The 17,776-nt window shown below is 41.9% G+C and overlaps 1 protein-coding gene across 3 annotated transcripts; it reads right to left on the reverse strand.

Annotated features, from left to right (window-relative positions):
- Positions 1-1,204: 1,204 nt before the first annotated feature.
- On the reverse strand, positions 1,205-11,661 carry LOC105265630 (runt-related transcription factor 1). 3 transcript variants are annotated; one of them, XM_011303208.1, is made up of 6 exons: positions 11,195-11,661; positions 10,876-11,106; positions 7,562-7,687; positions 3,959-4,153; positions 2,331-2,609; positions 1,205-2,250 (listed from the first exon to the last, which is right to left on the reverse strand). In XM_011303208.1, the coding sequence occupies exons 1-6, from the start codon at positions 11,496-11,498 to the stop codon at positions 1,913-1,915; spliced, it is 1,473 nt and encodes a 490-aa protein (XP_011301510.1). In that variant the 5' UTR covers positions 11,499-11,661; the 3' UTR covers positions 1,205-1,912. The 3 variants fall into 3 exon arrangements, with proteins under 3 accessions (XP_011301510.1, XP_011301512.1, XP_011301511.1); XM_011303210.1 differs by having other exon boundaries at positions 3,959-4,138; positions 7,574-7,687; positions 11,195-11,305; XM_011303209.1 differs by having other exon boundaries at positions 3,959-4,138; positions 11,195-11,305.
- Positions 11,662-17,776: the final 6,115 nt, after the last annotated feature.

The following is a 17,776-nucleotide window of genomic DNA, read 5'->3' on the forward strand; positions in this document are numbered from 1 at the left end:
AAATGACTTCCTTCGCAGGTCGAATATCTTTGCAAAGATTATCGATAATTAGAGGTCCAATAGGAATGAGTTGGCTAACTGGTCAGGAGTTAAACGATCTGTATCCAACATTGACTGGACGATTGAGACGGGGAGGCCGAAGGCACCCAAAGTCCCATATCCATTCGACATTCGGCCATTCGCTACACGCTATTCACCATACTCTATTATCCGCATTCTACTTCACTGTTCTATGTTGAGCCCAGCCATAGTATACTCTATTATGCCGGTGTACCGCGTATCAACGGTCACACTAACCTACCCTTAATACTCATGTGGTTTTGCACACGGGGATGAAGAGGGAGGAGGTATGTCTCCGCAATTGTCTAGTCTGCGTCTTCTCTATCGATTGCCGACAAATCTCGGAGTTCAATCTAGGAAATCTTAACTTTCATTCGTATCATCCGAAGAGGACACATAAAAATCTAAAAACTATTCCATAATGATTTAACTGATTATAATAAATGGAAAATTTCTGTAACTACCTTTTTTGCAGCAGCACCTCACCCTGAAGATAGACACCAAGCCACGAATTTCCCTTTGCAAACTGTCTTGTCTTCGATAAAAAATTGGGAGGAAGTCCTCTGAAGTTTCTGGTGAACACCCTCTTGGTGAAAACGTTGAGATTTATAGGGAGTGTCTTCCGAAAAAACTGGAACCATTGAAAGCACACGAGTAGGAGATCCAGTGGCACACGAGTTTAATTAAATTTTCTGTTGAAATTTGCATACACCTCTGCTGAATCCTTCCTATGAAGACCCCCACAGATTGTTTTCCCCCCTAGTGAACGCCAGTACTGGGAGAATCCTTTGTCGAGATTCACGCCTGTTATTTCGTGTTACACCGAAGAAGGATAGAATGGTTAAAACATGTCCGAGGGCGTCAAGGGAAAGATGTGAACTGTTGGAAGAAGGAAAACGTTCATCTAATTAAGTGAATTCGTTATGCACTCGGGGATAAAAATATAATTGATGAATTTTTTAATGAATTATTTAACGTCACTATATTCGGCACTTCTGTCCAGTGGACATGTGAATTTTTAGAGTGGCGGGAGCATTGGGTAAGCATTGAGTAAGAACTATTTGTTTTTCATTTCAAATACAGTTTTTATTCGACTCGGTCAAAAACTACGACAACAATAGTCGGTAGATATGTATATGTGAAATTATTCGTTTAATCGTCAGTTTAATTCATTTTTTTCTTTCGAGACATTCACTTCGGTAGGATTCAGAAGCTAGTTGTCATGTTTAACACGAAATACGGAATTATGGCTATGAAATTAACAAACATAATCTCCTAAGACCATCAGATATTGCACGTGACCCGAATATTCATAACACAAATATACTATAAAAACGTTAAATGAAACATTCTGCTTTTGTCTGATTCTTCGGTATCTGCTCCCCCGTATTTTCGAGGACTCGGATTGCATTTTATATTTACAATTTATTTTTATTTACATTCTTCAGTCTCACTCTCATTGAATCTCACTTTCCATACCACTGTTTATCGTTCAATTGTCATTTCGTTGACAACCGGGGACATGATCAATTCAACAATTAATCTATGAAAACAATTAATTTATGAAAAAGTTTCATACGAAAATCTGGAAATTTTATGGACTTTTGTTCTCACATTCGATCATTCGATCGTATTGAGTACTCAAGGTTTTAATATGAATCTTTTTCGTACGTGCGTTGAAGAGTTTGAATTATCCTCACGTCCCACCGTATTACAAGGTTTAATGCCCAAGTTGTTTCGACTCTTGTCTCAAAGTTTCATGAAAATTTACAAGTGAGAGTCAATAAACGCTCTCAAATAATACAACACCGTAATTTCACAAGCACCAATGTTCACTCTATTTTACCAATTTTCAGTATGGTCTCCAAACATTATTATCTGGTCTAACTTCCTCTTGTCTGACACTGCAGCTTTCGGCGACGGCTGTTTGCTCGGGGCTCTCTGAATTCTGAAACTGATTTCCGTATATTTGAGAGTAGAGAATACTTGGTAGAACACCAGGTGTTGGAAAGTAATTGTAGTTTTGACCAAAGCCCTCCTCATGAACTGGACTGTCTGTTGTATTTGAATCTGTTGACAGAGATCTCGGTGACACGTAATCTTGATACCTCTGCGTGGTAGATCCAGACATCAAAGAGGATAGAGGATCGAGGGGATCAGCTTGCCCCGGGGTTGTGGTATCTGGAACCACTGAAAATCATTGTGTCATATTTTGTCATAATCATGTTCAATGAAAATCCGATAAGTATCTCCCAAAGAGGAATTCTTACACGAAGAGACAGCAGTAAAAGCGTCTTGCTGAGGTCGACTGGTGTTGGCAGCAGGTACAGTGGTACCCGCTGTTGAATCAGGTGCTGTTGGTGTATTCATTGCCGTGGTACTCGCGAAAGAAGCTAGAGCAGATGGTGGTGGTGGTGGTGGCGGTGGGGGTGGTGGAAATTGTGCTTGTGCAGCGCAGGATGACAACGGACCAGGCAAGTATCCAGCATAACCAGCTGTACTTCCATACCCCCAAGAGTTGCCAGCTGTCAATCCAAACTGAGACATGTCTAGACACAGATAAATCATAACACTGACTGACTGTGTCACTGACGTACAACAATGACAGGTAGTCAAAGGCTCTTTGTGATCTTGATGAGTATCTATCACGGATGCCTCAACCTCTTTCGGTCATCATATTGACATGCTATTTTTGTGGCAAGCCCCAGGCTGGGAATGGATTTTCCAGCGCGTAAAAGGAAGGTCAGAAGGCTGGAGGAATAATGTTGGAATGGGGGTTGGACTGGACTGACTGGACATCGAGGGGGTTGGTATGAGGGGTGGTGGGTGTGGAGGGAGGCGAGGTAGACGCGAGGGGTGTGTGTGTTTCCGAGGCTGGGGTTTTAACGGAGCTGGGGAGTTACGAGATCAAAGGGTTGGATGTCCCCGCGCGTCGGCATTGCTATGGCCAACTCAAATAACCAGAGTTCGCCTCGATGAGCGCTACTGGCCCGTCGCGGCTAGTCTAAACCCTAAATACTGAAACCCAGGGCCACTGCTTCCCTATTCACTCTAACTGCCATACATTCATTTTATGTAATTACTCTCTGTTCAGTTTTGTCCGCGGGGTTATTGCTAAAATTTGCGCGGTTTGCTAATTCCAATAGAGGTACGATCTCGTACGGGGTGATCTATCCCGGAAGTCAAGCGACTGACGGTACGGTTAAAAATCAAACAAACTCCAGGGGATTAAAAACAGATAGTTTGAGGCTTGTACCAACGGCGAGAGGGGAGAAAAATTATATTAATAAGTGGAATATTTGTGAACACGCTCCACAGCCGGTTAGCTCTTTCTATCGGAGAATTTTTTCGTCCAGAGAAAGAGGGATTATGGATGCGCATCGAGAGCCATCTCAGGAAATTCATTAAACGAGTGTTTATATGTGCCTCAGCTCTGGAATTTTTTTTCACTGCTAGCTCGTGCTTTTTTACTCCCCCTTTCGCTGGATTCTTCTTTTTTTTTATACTGCAGTTGTTTCTGTATGTTTATTTATTTTTATTGTAAGTCTGAGAGCCGAACCCACAGAAATTCGCGTGCGAATTCGGTAGCGCGTTGGAGACTCCAAAGAGGGAAAGAGGGAAAGAGAGATTGAGAGTAGAGAGTAGAGGGGGATAGGAATAGTCTGGCAAGCCCTTTAATATAATATTTAATCTAGCTTTGAACAGGCTTGCGGTTACAACCAGGGCCAAAAGCCCCTGGGTTGCTCAGCTGAGTTGCTCAGGATTTATACGACGAAAAGTGAAAGATGTGGTAAAATAAAACGTGTGTTTGATGATAAATGCAGTGTGCACTGAATAATAACGTTAAAATACTTGATACACGTTGTTTAATAAGTTGCGGTAACACATTAATACTCACTCTGACAATTTCCCGGCATTGCGTGTCTGAATGACGACAGTGGATCCCTCGGTTGCAGTGGATTGGGCAGTGGTTGAAGTGGATTCGGTAGTGGCTGAAGTGAATCGACAAGTGGTGATGCAAAGAATGGTGTACCCCGTTGTGAGGCAAATGCAAATGCGTGAAACTGCTGCTGATGCCCTAGAAATGATAGCACTGCCATCAACCGTGCGCCTGTTCGCTGGACCAACTCAAGCCGATATCAAAATCACACTAGCTCCACACAATATTCACCCATTAACACCATTAGTCTACCATAACCGATCATGCAGGAACCATTGAGTCTTTTAATGTGCAAACTAGACCCCCGAGGGATAGTTTGAAAATTATCGAACCAGTGGAGATGGCCAATAGATTTTATTTCCCCGTTCAGTTGGTGGCAGGATGTCGCCAACCCAATTAAAGATGCCCCAGCAGGCGTCCAGTGGAGGGACTTCAGTGTACACTGGTGTCCACTGTGTGTCGATTTCTGTTTAAAAGTGAGACAGAGACAACACACCCATCCAGTCCACACCCTTTATACTGAATTTATCTTCACTCCGACGTGGCTACCAACGGCAACTGTTGAAGGCACTGGAGACCGATTTTCAACAGCTATAGCTATCACCACGATGAGGGAGAAATTTCAACTAGTAGCGAGGAGCAACTGGAGGAGTTCGAGGGGGTGGAGGCCACTAGGACTATCCGACGGTCTCGATAATCCAATCGAAGCCCTAATTCTAACTGCCCTCCCCACCAAAATTCCCGCTAGTTTGCTGAATAGGTACGCTTCAGCGGAGAGACACACAATGGACCAACGTACGGAATACTGACGAGAGGAACGTCGGCTGACGGCTAACGAGATACAGTTTAACGACGGGGAGGATTGACATTGCGAGTCTACGTTGATCCGGAAGTCGATGTGTTTGAGGAGCACCAATCCATGATATTCTTCATGCAGTCAATGACAGATCAATCATCCCCGGTTGTCATCTTGATCACATAATTTTCTCGCTGTTACCACGTTCAATGACTTGTCACCTAGTTCATGAACTAAATGACCGAATGGCTCTGTAAAAAATGAGCCCTCGTCACTCTAAGCCCTAACTTCATAAGTTGTCTATCGATTTTATCGAGACCCTCTTAACAACCCGGCGTGAAGATACCCCAGGGAATTGGACCAGCTGTCAACGACAGACTCCTCATTTTCTCGGACAGGATGGCATGTTGGACAACTCCTTCATTCTCCAATAGTTCAATATATCCTATCCTAAATTCATCTTCGTGGTGTGACGGAGGAGGGACTGATGCTCACTCCTTCAAAGAACTCCTCTTAATCGGATGCGCAAGTGTACGAGACCTTGGAAAGGGGTTTGAAATGCTTCTCAATCAATTTCCTCGGACTCCGTGGCAGTTGCTCTCCCAGTGGTAGAAGCAACTCCAACTGAACAGAGATGGAAAAACGAGAGGCGGGGAGAAAATGGCCACTAGGACCGAGGGTTGAATGTGTAATGAATTGCTTGTTTAATTAATTACAACCCTTTCGCGCTTTGGTGAGGGGTTAGCCTTGGGAGGCTGCGCCCGGGCCAAGACTCATTTATCCTCGTGTCAAACCACGTCCACGTAAGCACCACCCGCAGGAGTCTCCGGAGAGGTTTACAGGACTCTCTTGTCAAATGGAAACAGTATTGTTTCAGAAGGGGTAGAGAATCATCGGAAGCCGTCAATTTATCACTCGCCAGTCGTTATTTGTCTTAAGAAGACTGTCCAAAGATTCTGAATTTTGTCAACTGTAGCTTCAGGACATCTTGTCACTTATCATTCAAACATTCCGAAGACAGACGTCAGACCACCCGGTGGTGTCTTCCAGTGAAAAAATTCTGGAGTCTTCTGTTTACTCTGAACGCCTGGCAGCATCACCGTCAAAGGAACTATTCTGAGGTCCCACAGATCTCATCTCAAATACCTGAATTCAAAGATGAAGACTGTTACTCTATTTTGCGATGATCGTCTGGATTGTGGGTGGTCGACGCAACTGATGTTTCACTGTGGAATATGTGGAACAAACAGATATTCGAGTATTTTTAGAAACAGCTCTACGTAATATCAAGATTATACTTTGAAATTCATCATTTCTCCTGACGTTGAATCGCTGTTCTGGGTGGAGTTTATCACGGGTTTCACATAATACATGAGGGAAGAGGCCTTCCAAGTGCTGGTGATAATTCAAGGGTACTAAGTTTCGTACAAACTAGACAGCGCGTTAACTCCCCTCTCTCTTAAGGTCTTGCACAGTGCCAACTACCAACGACAACCACTAGGTGAGAATAACCAACTCCTTGGGGTAACTGCATGTCCCAAAAGGTCCATGAGACATGCGAGACTCGGGGTAGAGAGTGTGGGTGGTAAAGGCAGCCTAAGTTTGGTAAGGCGGTCGCTAACAACGTGCCATATCCAAGGCTCGTGCACCCGCACTCCTTTATCAGCGTTATGCTCTCAACTACCACCTTTCAACGACCTACCGTACTCAAGTTATAAATAAGGGCAATTCCGGGGACTCAAACTTGGCCAGTTTCGCGAGGGAATACCACATGAGATCAATCAAAAGATCAACAACACTGGGAAAAGTACAGGCTGTTTTGAGATTTAGAGGTGACACTCGAATGGCGGAATTTTTTTCGTCGTGGTTTTAGGTTGAGTCTTTGAAAATTTTGGTTATTGTTTAGTTGATTAGTTATTTGATGGTTGAAAGGAAATTTAAACTTGCGAAAAACCAAATTGAGAGTTCAACTTGAGTTTAAAATTTTTTTCTTGAGTTGCGCTGTCAAGTCTTTCGGAAGAATTCAGTTCAGATTTTTTAAAATCTCAGATTAAGTATCAAGTTCTCGAAATTATGGCAATTTGGGAGTGTCAAGTCTGATTTCGAGTCTCCAAGTCTCAGAACGAATTTTTCTCCAAGTCTCAGAACGATTTTTCCATTGGAAAAATCGCGGAAAATTCATCGGGAACGAATGAAAGGGTGAAAAAAATCTCACTCATCATTATCTACGGACATTTAAGTAGTCTACATATTGCATAAAAATAAAAATCCGTCACACACTGAGAGAAAAATCCTGGAAAAGAGCACGTGAGACGTTCAGTAAAAAAATTCCTGTTTGAAACGTAAAGACGTACAGTTTTTACAGTTCTAAAAACGTACAGTTCTAGTCACATACAATTCACCTGAAACTGAATAATCTTCAAGTTCATTTACGTATATTTTCTTTAAAACTGTACGTCTCCCGAGTTGAGAAAAAAACGTGACAGTACCGTAAAGATAATTCCAGAGTTCATAATAAAATTTCCTACCCGTCTCTTATTTTTAAACCACGATTCTAGATAAAAAAAAAAGACTAAACTCATTCCTCACCCCAGGATTACTTCCCTGTATTTTTCTCCCTGCGTGTTTCCATATTTTTTAATCAACATTTCGCGTGAAAATTCGGGGAAATAGATAATTCCCGGGACTGGGGCAGATATCTTTACGAAATTTCGATCCACTACTTAACGAATAGACGTTTACAAGTAGTAATGAATAATGCTTACAGTGATACTCACTGGTCTTGGATCTCGGCTCTCGGGGCCCGTCGACGGTGACTTTGATGGCTTTGGTGTACGTCGCGACCTGAGGGGGAGACGTCGAAACAGTTATCGTCAGTGTGAAGCTCTTCCCTGTTAAAAAAAAAGCCACACTAAACAATCCATAATAACAACATTACGGTTATTATTTTTTCAGATATAAAACGAGGTTAAAAAATTAGAATAGAACGAGAGGGGCATCCATTAAACCTTTTCTCGGTAAATATTCAGTGTTGGGGAAAGTTTACAAACCGTGTTATCTGCTGAAACTCCCAGATAACTGAATTAAGGTGCAGTAATGTATCGAGTGGACACATACACATATGAAAATGCGTGTGTAGTTGTAAAGTTGGAATATGCGCGGACAAGACCAAAATCATTATGCAAAAGAGCGCTCTTTGCTCGCCAACTCCTGCGTCGATGGATTGATGAACAAATGAGAAGGGGAAAATTCTCTGGAATCAGAGGGTAGAATAAAGCGATACCAAAATACACACTGCAGAGGGGAACCGCAATTTTGTGTGTCCCTCACTATTTTTTTTTCCTCATCCACGTTCCGGGGTTTTTTTTTCTCTCACGCTACAGCAATAAACGAGTGCGAAAGCGAAATCGTTCTCGGGGGGATGGATTTATTTCTGTAAATAGATTATATCGGAGATATTTTTTATTAATGAAAAAAAAAATTGTCGGTTTCAATAACAATTGAAAACCAATCACCAACCCAGAAGAATTTTAATTCTAATTTTTTTGAATCGTAAGGAAATCGAAATGAAATTGTCTACTGATCGGCACGGCCCGCGTGGAACCGGTTATTTGAATAGTTTCTATCGATCTTTTCGTGGATTATTTACCCATGTAATCAGACAATTAAATTCGAAAGGTAGAATCATTGTACAGCGAGTGGATCTGCTCTGCAATACGATTATAACTCGAAAACAGTTTGAAGCCTTCAACTTCTGCTCACATGCTGCAACTACCGCTGATTATATTTCAGGCGAGTAGAATGAAAACCACGCAATAGGTCCTGCAGACTGAAGCGAGCAGTTCCGGAAAGTTCCCTGAAAAAAAAAATACTGATCCTTCAATTTTGACCCCAGAAGTCGAAGGGGTGAACGGGACGCGTGTCAGACAGCCCAGAGTAGGAAGTAACAGCAGGAGAGAGAGAGAGTGAAAAAGAAATTAAGACACCAGGTGCAGAGAAAAAAAAAAGAAACAAGAGGTAAATGAGTGTGGGTTGAACCGATCGTGTACGACGGGCATTTAAAAACGCCTATACCTTCTGAAGGCCAGTGTAAAACATCAGAGGGGTAGTTTCCTAATGGTTCAGTGACTGGCACCGAGGGTGATACCCCCTGACATGTTGCGTACCTCGTATTCCTGGAGAAAGCCATTTTCCAACATATTCCCTGGATGTGGAGAAGTCGCGGTAATGGATAGGTGAAGTGACGTGTTGGGAGGGAGTTGATAAAGAAGGTTAAAGGGAAAGTACCAAGGAATCAGACTTATTGGTGAAACGTTACTCATCTCTGGGACGTCTGGGTTATCACGAGGAATGAGAAACTCGCGTGGCAAACCACCCTGTGGCCACGTTTGACACTCGCCGATATACCAGACACACACCCTACATCCAGGTGATACTGCTCTTCATCTACTAGATGACACGTCTTCCTTTCCTTCGCCACAGGACCTTTGACTTTGTTTCCATGAATGACACAGCATTGCGCTGTCAAGACTTTAATCTGGACTTCCTTTTCCATTAGGTTCCATGCTAAACGGTCCAATCATAACGCCAGAACTCGACATCAACAATGGTGTGGACTTCTTGGTGCAGTCAGTGTTACTTCAACATCAAATGCCAAATCGCTCTCAAATAATTGTCTTTAGGGTGTGATCGGTTGAAGAATTGGGATGTTAGGCTCTATTCAATTAATGTGCAACGATATTTTTTAAAGGTGTCTCATTAGGACGGGGAATAGCTGGAACGTGTTTATTGAACCGGAGCTACATATGCGTGATGTGAAGCAGATTGGCGCAATGAAGAGAGCAAGGAGACATGGCCCGATTGATGGAATCATCTGGTTCGTTAAAGGGCTTATGAGGGGACCTCGGCAATCCCTCCAGGCTAGATCTGGGCGTCGCGATTGAGGAGGAATTATCTTACAAATCTCGACGTGCTTCTCAGCTTATTAACAATATTACTAAGTTATGATACACTGTGAAGTTGAGCAAAGCCACATCCGAATGGAAGTGATTCACCGGTTTACGTTGTTGTTTCATTTTCAATTGGGGGTTAAAGAGGATCAAGAAAGCGCGGAAACGCTGGATGAATTTTCAAGAGAGTGGGCAAATGGGGAGAAAAGCTAGCAGGAGGTTGTGGAAGTTGGAGATTCACTAGCGCGTCAGTCATTTGTCTGAGATTAGCTCTTCAATTGTTTTCAGGAGCGATCGTGGAATTAACATAAGCTTGGATGAAGGATGTAGTTTGGAGATGTCTTTGTTGAGTTTGAGAGTCACGATTATTCTCAGGGTCCTTACGGAATCGCTAATGCCTTTTCCCAACCTTTCGGAGAATTATCAATTCTCAAGCTATCAGGTATTCCTGATGCAATATTTCAATTTGGTTAAACTACAATAATGATTATCATTCATCGAGGCAATTCTGGCTTTATCAGATGTTACAAAGGAGTGGGTCGTACCAAGTTGAAAGGCATAACTGATCTAATAATGTTAATTAAAATCTTGAAACCTCAATTAATATCGTCCTGAGCTTGTTGCCTGGAAAGTTGAGATGAAAACCCCTTGTCAGTGGGGAGAAGGACTGCAGGATAATAGATAGAATGAAAGAGGATACGTTTGAGAGAAGTCGGCGGTGGTGCGGACAAATAAAAGCCATTACTCAACCCCTCCTCAGAAGACCCCTCACACCAAAGACATCGTACACCGAGAATACCTTCCTCGGAATCCTTTTCCAAGGGACTTTTCTACGGAGACTGCGGTGAGGAAAAATAAGGGTCCGCCTTGAGACATCCATGACCTACCCTTACTACAAGAAATTTCTTCCTTCACACCCTCTTATACCCTACTTTCTACCCTCTTACTTGCTGTCAACCCCGACGAGTTAAAACTTTAACAGACTTTTATGAATGAACATTCGTCGTCTTCAGGGAAAGTCTCGAATGAAAACTTTTATGCGGAATTGTCAGGATCTAGTTCAACGAGATTTTCCAAAAGAGCCAACAATCACGGGAATTTGTCGATTTTATGTGAATCTATGGACTTACCTCTGCCACTTCTCCCGACGAACCTCAGATCATTGAACTTGGCAACTTGATTTTTCATTAACGCCGTAGAATTCCTCAGCTCGGCGCAACAATTCTCGTCATTACCAGCTCTGACAGTCACTAATGTGCCATCACCAACTTCCCCAAGTGCCACGACTTTGAATGCCACCGGAAGGGTTTTGTTGGATCTCCAGTGAGCTGGTAGAACAGTGCAGACCAAGTGTGGAGAGCCTGAAGTGTACAGTAGATGATTTGTCAATTGTTCAAACTCTCCAACCGCTCTGAACTCGTTATCATCGAAAAAGGCCGTTTGAATTACCTGTTTTGACGAGCTCCCCAGGATGTTCGCTGACAAAATCACCGAGTGTTCTCTCCGTCAGGATGTCGGTTGTCATCTTGGTGTAGGCGTCAGCAAGGGGTGAGACCCCGGACTCTGGTGAGGCCGCGGTCCCAGGTGCTGATGCACCAGTCAATTGCATTCTACCACCTGTTCCGTTACCCTCGGTCGTATCGTTTCCACTAGCTGTCGCTGAATCAGCGGCCGTTGCCGCTCTACCTCCAGTATTTCCTGTTATTGCTCCACCACTACCACCAGGACCATTACAACGGCCGAATATATCCATAGGCAATCAAAGCATCTGGTTATAGAGGCTCACGGTGTCTCAAATTCATTGTGATCATCTTCCGACGGCTGATTGATACCTCGGTTTCAACCAACTCCTTCTCGCTTTTTGACTGACAATCTAGGGGAGTAGTTTGTTGGTGATCCTGTCGCGGATGTCCAGTACTCTGATATTCATTGGGATTGGCATTATTAGCAGTTGATCAAGCAACTGCAAGTGATAAATCCCTCGATATTACTGACTAATCCTTTATTTCAGTTTCAGTAATGACACTTAATCGTTAAATTACTTGTCCCGTTCAGCATTCATTCACAAATTTTCGCATACGTCATCTGGCTCGTGACACACGCCCGTTGGAATAAAGCGAATGAAAGCTCAGCGGCGAATAAAAAGCCAGTGAGTAGTGAAAATATGGGGAAAAAGGTGGACGCGAGTGGGTGAAGGCTGGTGATGTGTTGGCAGAATGGAACAGAGGGGAGCTAACGATATTGAGTGGATGGGTGTGAGTGAGATGGTTGGAGTGATGTTGGTGTGGTGGGAGTGGAAAAAAATAGGGGTAAAAGAACGCGGGGTGTACGATTCAAACCCCCCACACAGTCCCTACGCACGGAATACCGCGTGTCAAACTGGCACGTGGTTCTGCTTTTTCGGTATGACCACGTTGTTGTGATAGTTTTTTTTGAGAAGAAGAATTTTTCATCGGGTCTACGGGATTTGGTGGTTCTTTGAGACTTACGTCTTGAGCACTAATTGCATCGTGAATGACAATTTCCCGAGATGTCGATGCTGATGACAGAATGATGAGACGTTGGTCGAAAGGAGAAGTGATGTGAAGTGATGTGAAGCCGATTCGTTAATTAAATTCCTTCAGTTCTTCCCTGTATGATGTGAAAAATCTTCTCCAACTGCTGCGACGGTTGAGACCCTCACTGCTTACCTTCGCATTCAAATCTCTTTCTTGTCTTTCGCTTCTTCCGAACTCCTTTGGGAATATCCCACATCGACGATCACAGCTTGACAACAGGACCATCAGCACTCGTCACATCCCGAAAAATCTTGCAATGATAAAAGCTGCACCATGAATGAGTCTTTGAATTTTGTCCGATCGTCGACAATCACTTATTCCCAAACAATCACCTCAACGCTGTTCATGAGTATTTCCACAAGGTAGTCCCTAACACCTCAGCTCAACCCACGAACTACCATTTGTCCAGCAGGATCACATGTTCGCTTGCTAATTACCACTCAATCACACTCGCAAATGAAACACCACGGAATCAGTCAACACAAGTCAGTGATTTGGATTTGATACCTCCCCAACTGTCTCGCTCGAAGAATTGACCAAACAATTGACCAAACAATTGAACAAACGATTGACCATCAGAGAACCGATGATGGTATTTATGATAAGGATGAAAAGACAAGGACCTGAGGTGTTTATGAAGGTGTTTGAAGAGCGGATTGTATCGTTGGAATGCCCGATGGACCACTAACTATAATTTTGGGGCGGTACGTATGAGGCAACAGCCGTTGACGCACTGGTCCATGCCAACACACGCAGCATCCCCCTCTTAACCTATACCCATCTGTTCCATCCTTCTCCAACATCATCCTGTCTCAACCCCACCACCACCACAGAACCGCACGCTGCTTTCCACCACCCTTTCGCCAGCCACCCGATTTCATCTCTCTCTCTCGATTCGTTATTTCATCTCACTCATCTCTCTATCTTTTACCACCTCACTTCAACCACACAGCTTCATCCACTGGCTTTGCCTACCTCTTCGTTTGACCAATTGGTCACTTTATCCTCCTCACACGCTCATCAACTCCTGTCGTTTTGTCTCTCCGTGAAACAACTCTTGTTCAGTCTTGCTCTCTCTCCTTCGCCTGCAGTGGGTCAGTTACTCATTTTGTCCTTCTTCGTCGTGGCTATTGTTCACTGTCTCTTTTCCTTCCTGTGTTCGTGTGCTGTACCACTGGTTCAGCTTTTTGTCCTTGTTAACTGGACATAACCCTCTGTTCTGTCCTTTTCCGGCATGGTGCACTCTCTTTATCCTCAAGCCTTTGGCCCCTCTCTCGTTTTACCCTTCTGTGGGCGCGTGGCTCTAGGGATGTCCTCGATCCTTCTCATTTTTGTACTACCCTCTCGCAATTGATCGGTAAATCATTTTTACCATGGTCTCTGCTGTTCTCGGTTCGGTATTCATGAGGTCTCGGCTGGAAGAAAATTCCATCGGAAAATTTGAATTTTTTTGTTGTTAAAAATTTCAGTTATCCTAGCACTCGTGGAATTTTTCGTTTTTCGGAGGATTCAAGGAAAGTTTCGGGTTTCGGGGGTCGAAAGACGGAGATTCCACAACTTACGGGGAGTTTCGAGGGGCTTTAATATTCGAAGCTACATCCCCTGGAATTTTCACGAAATTCTTTCAATCTCTGGAGGAAAAAATAAATAATATGCGCCAATTATTAATCCAAAACGAACATGTTTTTGTATTGTTTTTCCCAGAAAATCCTAAAAATTTTGAGCTAATCCCCGGAAGACTAAGGCAACAGCAATGATTCATCTCCCCGAATATTCCATTTCATTCCATAAATTTCCATAAATTTCCATAAATTTCCATAAATTTCCATAAATTTCCACAGAAAAATTGATCTTGAATTTATCGACAAATTTGTCCAAATTTTCCCCATTCCCCACGAAAAAAGATATGAAATAATAAAAAAAAGATAAATTCCCCATTGATAATTAATCATCCCCAAAATTGAATGATCTCTGAAAAATAATAAAAAATTTCAGCAAAAAATAATACATATGATTAATTTTAATTATTCTCACCGAGATTTGTGGAGAGTCGAAGTCTTATGATGATTGATCCTTCAAATGAAAACGCATTCGCATCAAGAATCCACCGAAAGACCAAACGCAAACGGATAATGTTTTTGCCTCCCTGCGATCGAGGTAAAATCCAATAAAGATACAAATATACATTGTCCAATGGTATAGGTTGGGGAAATCCGGCGTGACAAACAGCGAAACGTTGGAATCCTCCCGCGTATGTTCACCTACCGTTACTCTACCCATCGTCGTATTGACAAACGACCTAACGCTTCGTCCCCGCGTATGTGGACCCGTTTGTTTCCACCCCCTTCCAACCCCCCCAGCATTCGACGAGATTCGAATTATCTCTGTTGGAACCTTGTCAATGCAAATGCCGTACCTACATTCAATTACCGCTCGTCACGCTTCGATCAACGCACCAGCCCTACCCCAGGTAAACCCCTTTAATGAACATTATCTTTCTTAAAATTATAAATCCACTTGTACTTACTTGAGAGTAATTAAGTTGTCAAGAGATTTTATTGGGGATAAAAAATGGGGGGGAAGGGCCCAAGGAGCAATACGATACCGATCCGGTACCGGTACATGATTGATTGATTGATCGGTGCGCATACGAATTAATATATTGAAATGTATATATTAATATTGTTATATTTATATTTTATGATATTGTATTTCAATATATTGATGAATTATTATATTGAGAGGTGGAACGAATTGAATTGCGATGAAGAGAAAATGCAGATTATTTATATATTCCCGCCAAAAATGCAGTATATCATATGTCATTGTTATTATAATTAATTTTTATTAGGGAGGGTTGAAATTAAATTTTTGGAGAATTATGTTATCTGATAGCGAAAAAATCTGGAAAAATCAATTCGATATCGGTCCAATACCGGTCGATAACCGATTAATCGATAAAAAAATGAGACACCGTGAAAATTAATTAAATAAATTAAAAATTGATCCGAAGCTGCGAAAATGATTGAAAGAATGAAAAATTTGATATAATCGCAGAAATCGGTGGGATGAATAATGAGTAAATCGATAGATCGGTAAAAAAGTACAAGTGGAAAAAAAAAATGGGGAATTAAAAAAAAGAATTAGTGAATATTATGAGAATATACCGTTTAGTTTCCGTGACAGGACATCACTGATCTGTCCCATTGATAAAAACTCGGTGGTGTCAGAAAATCTGCCGGTGACAAACGTATAGAAGCACAAGTGGAGGAAATAAAAGAAAAATAAACTGAAAGAAGTACACAATTTTCAGCCGTACAATACCGTTAAAAGTGGCAACAATAATGTACAGCGTGAAAGAGGCGCCAGTACTACGATTTTCACCCCCTGCAATTTCACCCTAGTTTTATCTTCCTTTTATCCTTTGGTTCATGTTGTGTACGTGTCTTACTTCAACATTCATAATCCACTTGTAGCTCTATCTCGGTTCAGCCGTTGCTGGTTTTACGAACGAGTCGAGTTATAACCCTCCCACGAACTCATTTTACCCCTAGATTGTGGGCAAATCCCGCCCTTCTACCTTCCACTTTGGTAACCAACCTCTCCACCACCCACCATTTCATCCAACGTCCAATCCAAGGCAGTGCATTTTCACGGAGAGGGAATTGTAGGGAATTGTAGAGAATTGTAGGGGTAACCCAAGAGAGCTCAAACATGTGTAACACGCAGCCTTGATTACACGCGGGTTTGTAAAAATTATTATTATGGCCACGAGGTACTCCCGCTCTTTTTACTTCTTTTTTTATTTTTTTTTATTTAATTTTTTTTTTTTCACTGGGTGGGGGAGAGTGGAGTGCAGCGCCTCGTCGACGGATCTGCCAACTATGAGATACATGCGGATGGGTACCGATTTTTTTTTCTTTCTCCCATCGGGATTTCACCGGGATTTTTATCGGCCACCACCGACTGTCGGTAAAAACGATGGAGAAAAATGGACTTTTTGGAAAAATCTTCACTGCTTTATCTGCTGGGGTAGAGAGATTTTTATCGTATGAATTCATTCAACTGGTGTAATTTACAGTTTTGGGTGGAGTACTGGGATTTTTTGGAATTCACATTTTACAGAATGAAAATTAATCTGAGAATATTTATTTTTCATTTATTTTTCCAACCACGAACTTATGGATTTAATTTATTGATACGCAATGTGAAGACACGAGCGCAAATTGTTTATAATGTACAGTCTATAAACAATTCGAGTACTTGCACCGTAAGTAACGATTACTCGTGGTAGAATTTTATTTGGGTCATACTGAAATAAACAATTTCGCGGAAGGAATGACTGAAAAATGTCTTATTTTCAGTGGTAATTTGGGGAATTGAATTGGCATGCGCTCCTGGTGCACGTAGAATAATTTGTTTCGTGGGTGATTACACTCGGACGAGTGAAATTGGAACTGGAAATGCGGCATTGATCAGAAGGGGTGACGGGGATGGGGTCGAAGCTCTCGGTGGAAACGTTTGCTGGATAAATACAACCGTGAAAATTAAATTGTTTTATTAATCAATTGCAAAATATAAAAAAATCCATTATTGCTCCATTACAGTCGGCAAGTTCTCACGTTCAATTGGACAATCGGCAATTATTTTCAATTGTTATTAATTGGGAGATGGAAATAGCGAGGTTATTTTTTCAACGGTGAGCAGCCAAGACATGTATCAGGTCGTCCGGTTTTCCTGGTATTCTGGTTGGGGCCAGATAACCGCGAAATTGGAGGCAAGATGGCAAAAGTACCCTCAGGATAAGGGGGTGATGGAAGGAGAATGGGGCGGCGCTCTCTGGTATGGTACAGCCCATTTGCGCATCCTCGTTCTTCTCCTTTATCCCCACCAATGTCTTACATCCCAATCCTTCGAGGTGATTTATATTTTTTACCACATCCTCAACTTCTCCATTTTTCTATTCTATTCCATTCCAACTATTCCATTTCAATTTTTAATTCTTTATCTCAATGGAATTGATAGATCAGTCGCGCAAAGTACAAGCGATTGGTATGAACGATTCAGGTTTTAAATTCCCATCATTCGATTAATTCGATTTATCAATTCGATTTGATTAATGTGGATAATTCGTGGCTTCGTATTATTCAATTTAATCGTGAATTTTTCTTAGGATATAAATTGGGTATTTCAGGAGGTCAGCGCTAATTATTTTTCTACTTAAAATATTGAAAATATATTATAATGAAAATTTTTTTATGAAGTGAAAATTTGCGATAATAAAAATGCGGTTTGAGGATTCGGGAAAAATAGAAAATATAAAGAGTTATTAAGGTGTACCCTTCCATAATTAGGGCAATAAAAATTATTATTTCATGAATAATTGATTTCGTAACCCTTTTTATTTTTTATATTTTATATATTTTTATATGATGTGATAAATTAACTTGTGATTAATGAGAATTCGATTTTG

Source organism: Fopius arisanus, unplaced genomic scaffold (genome assembly GCF_000806365.1).
Source record: "Fopius arisanus strain USDA-PBARC FA_bdor unplaced genomic scaffold, ASM80636v1 scaffold00031, whole genome shotgun sequence".
Classification (NCBI taxonomy): Eukaryota; Metazoa; Arthropoda; class Insecta; order Hymenoptera; family Braconidae; genus Fopius; species Fopius arisanus.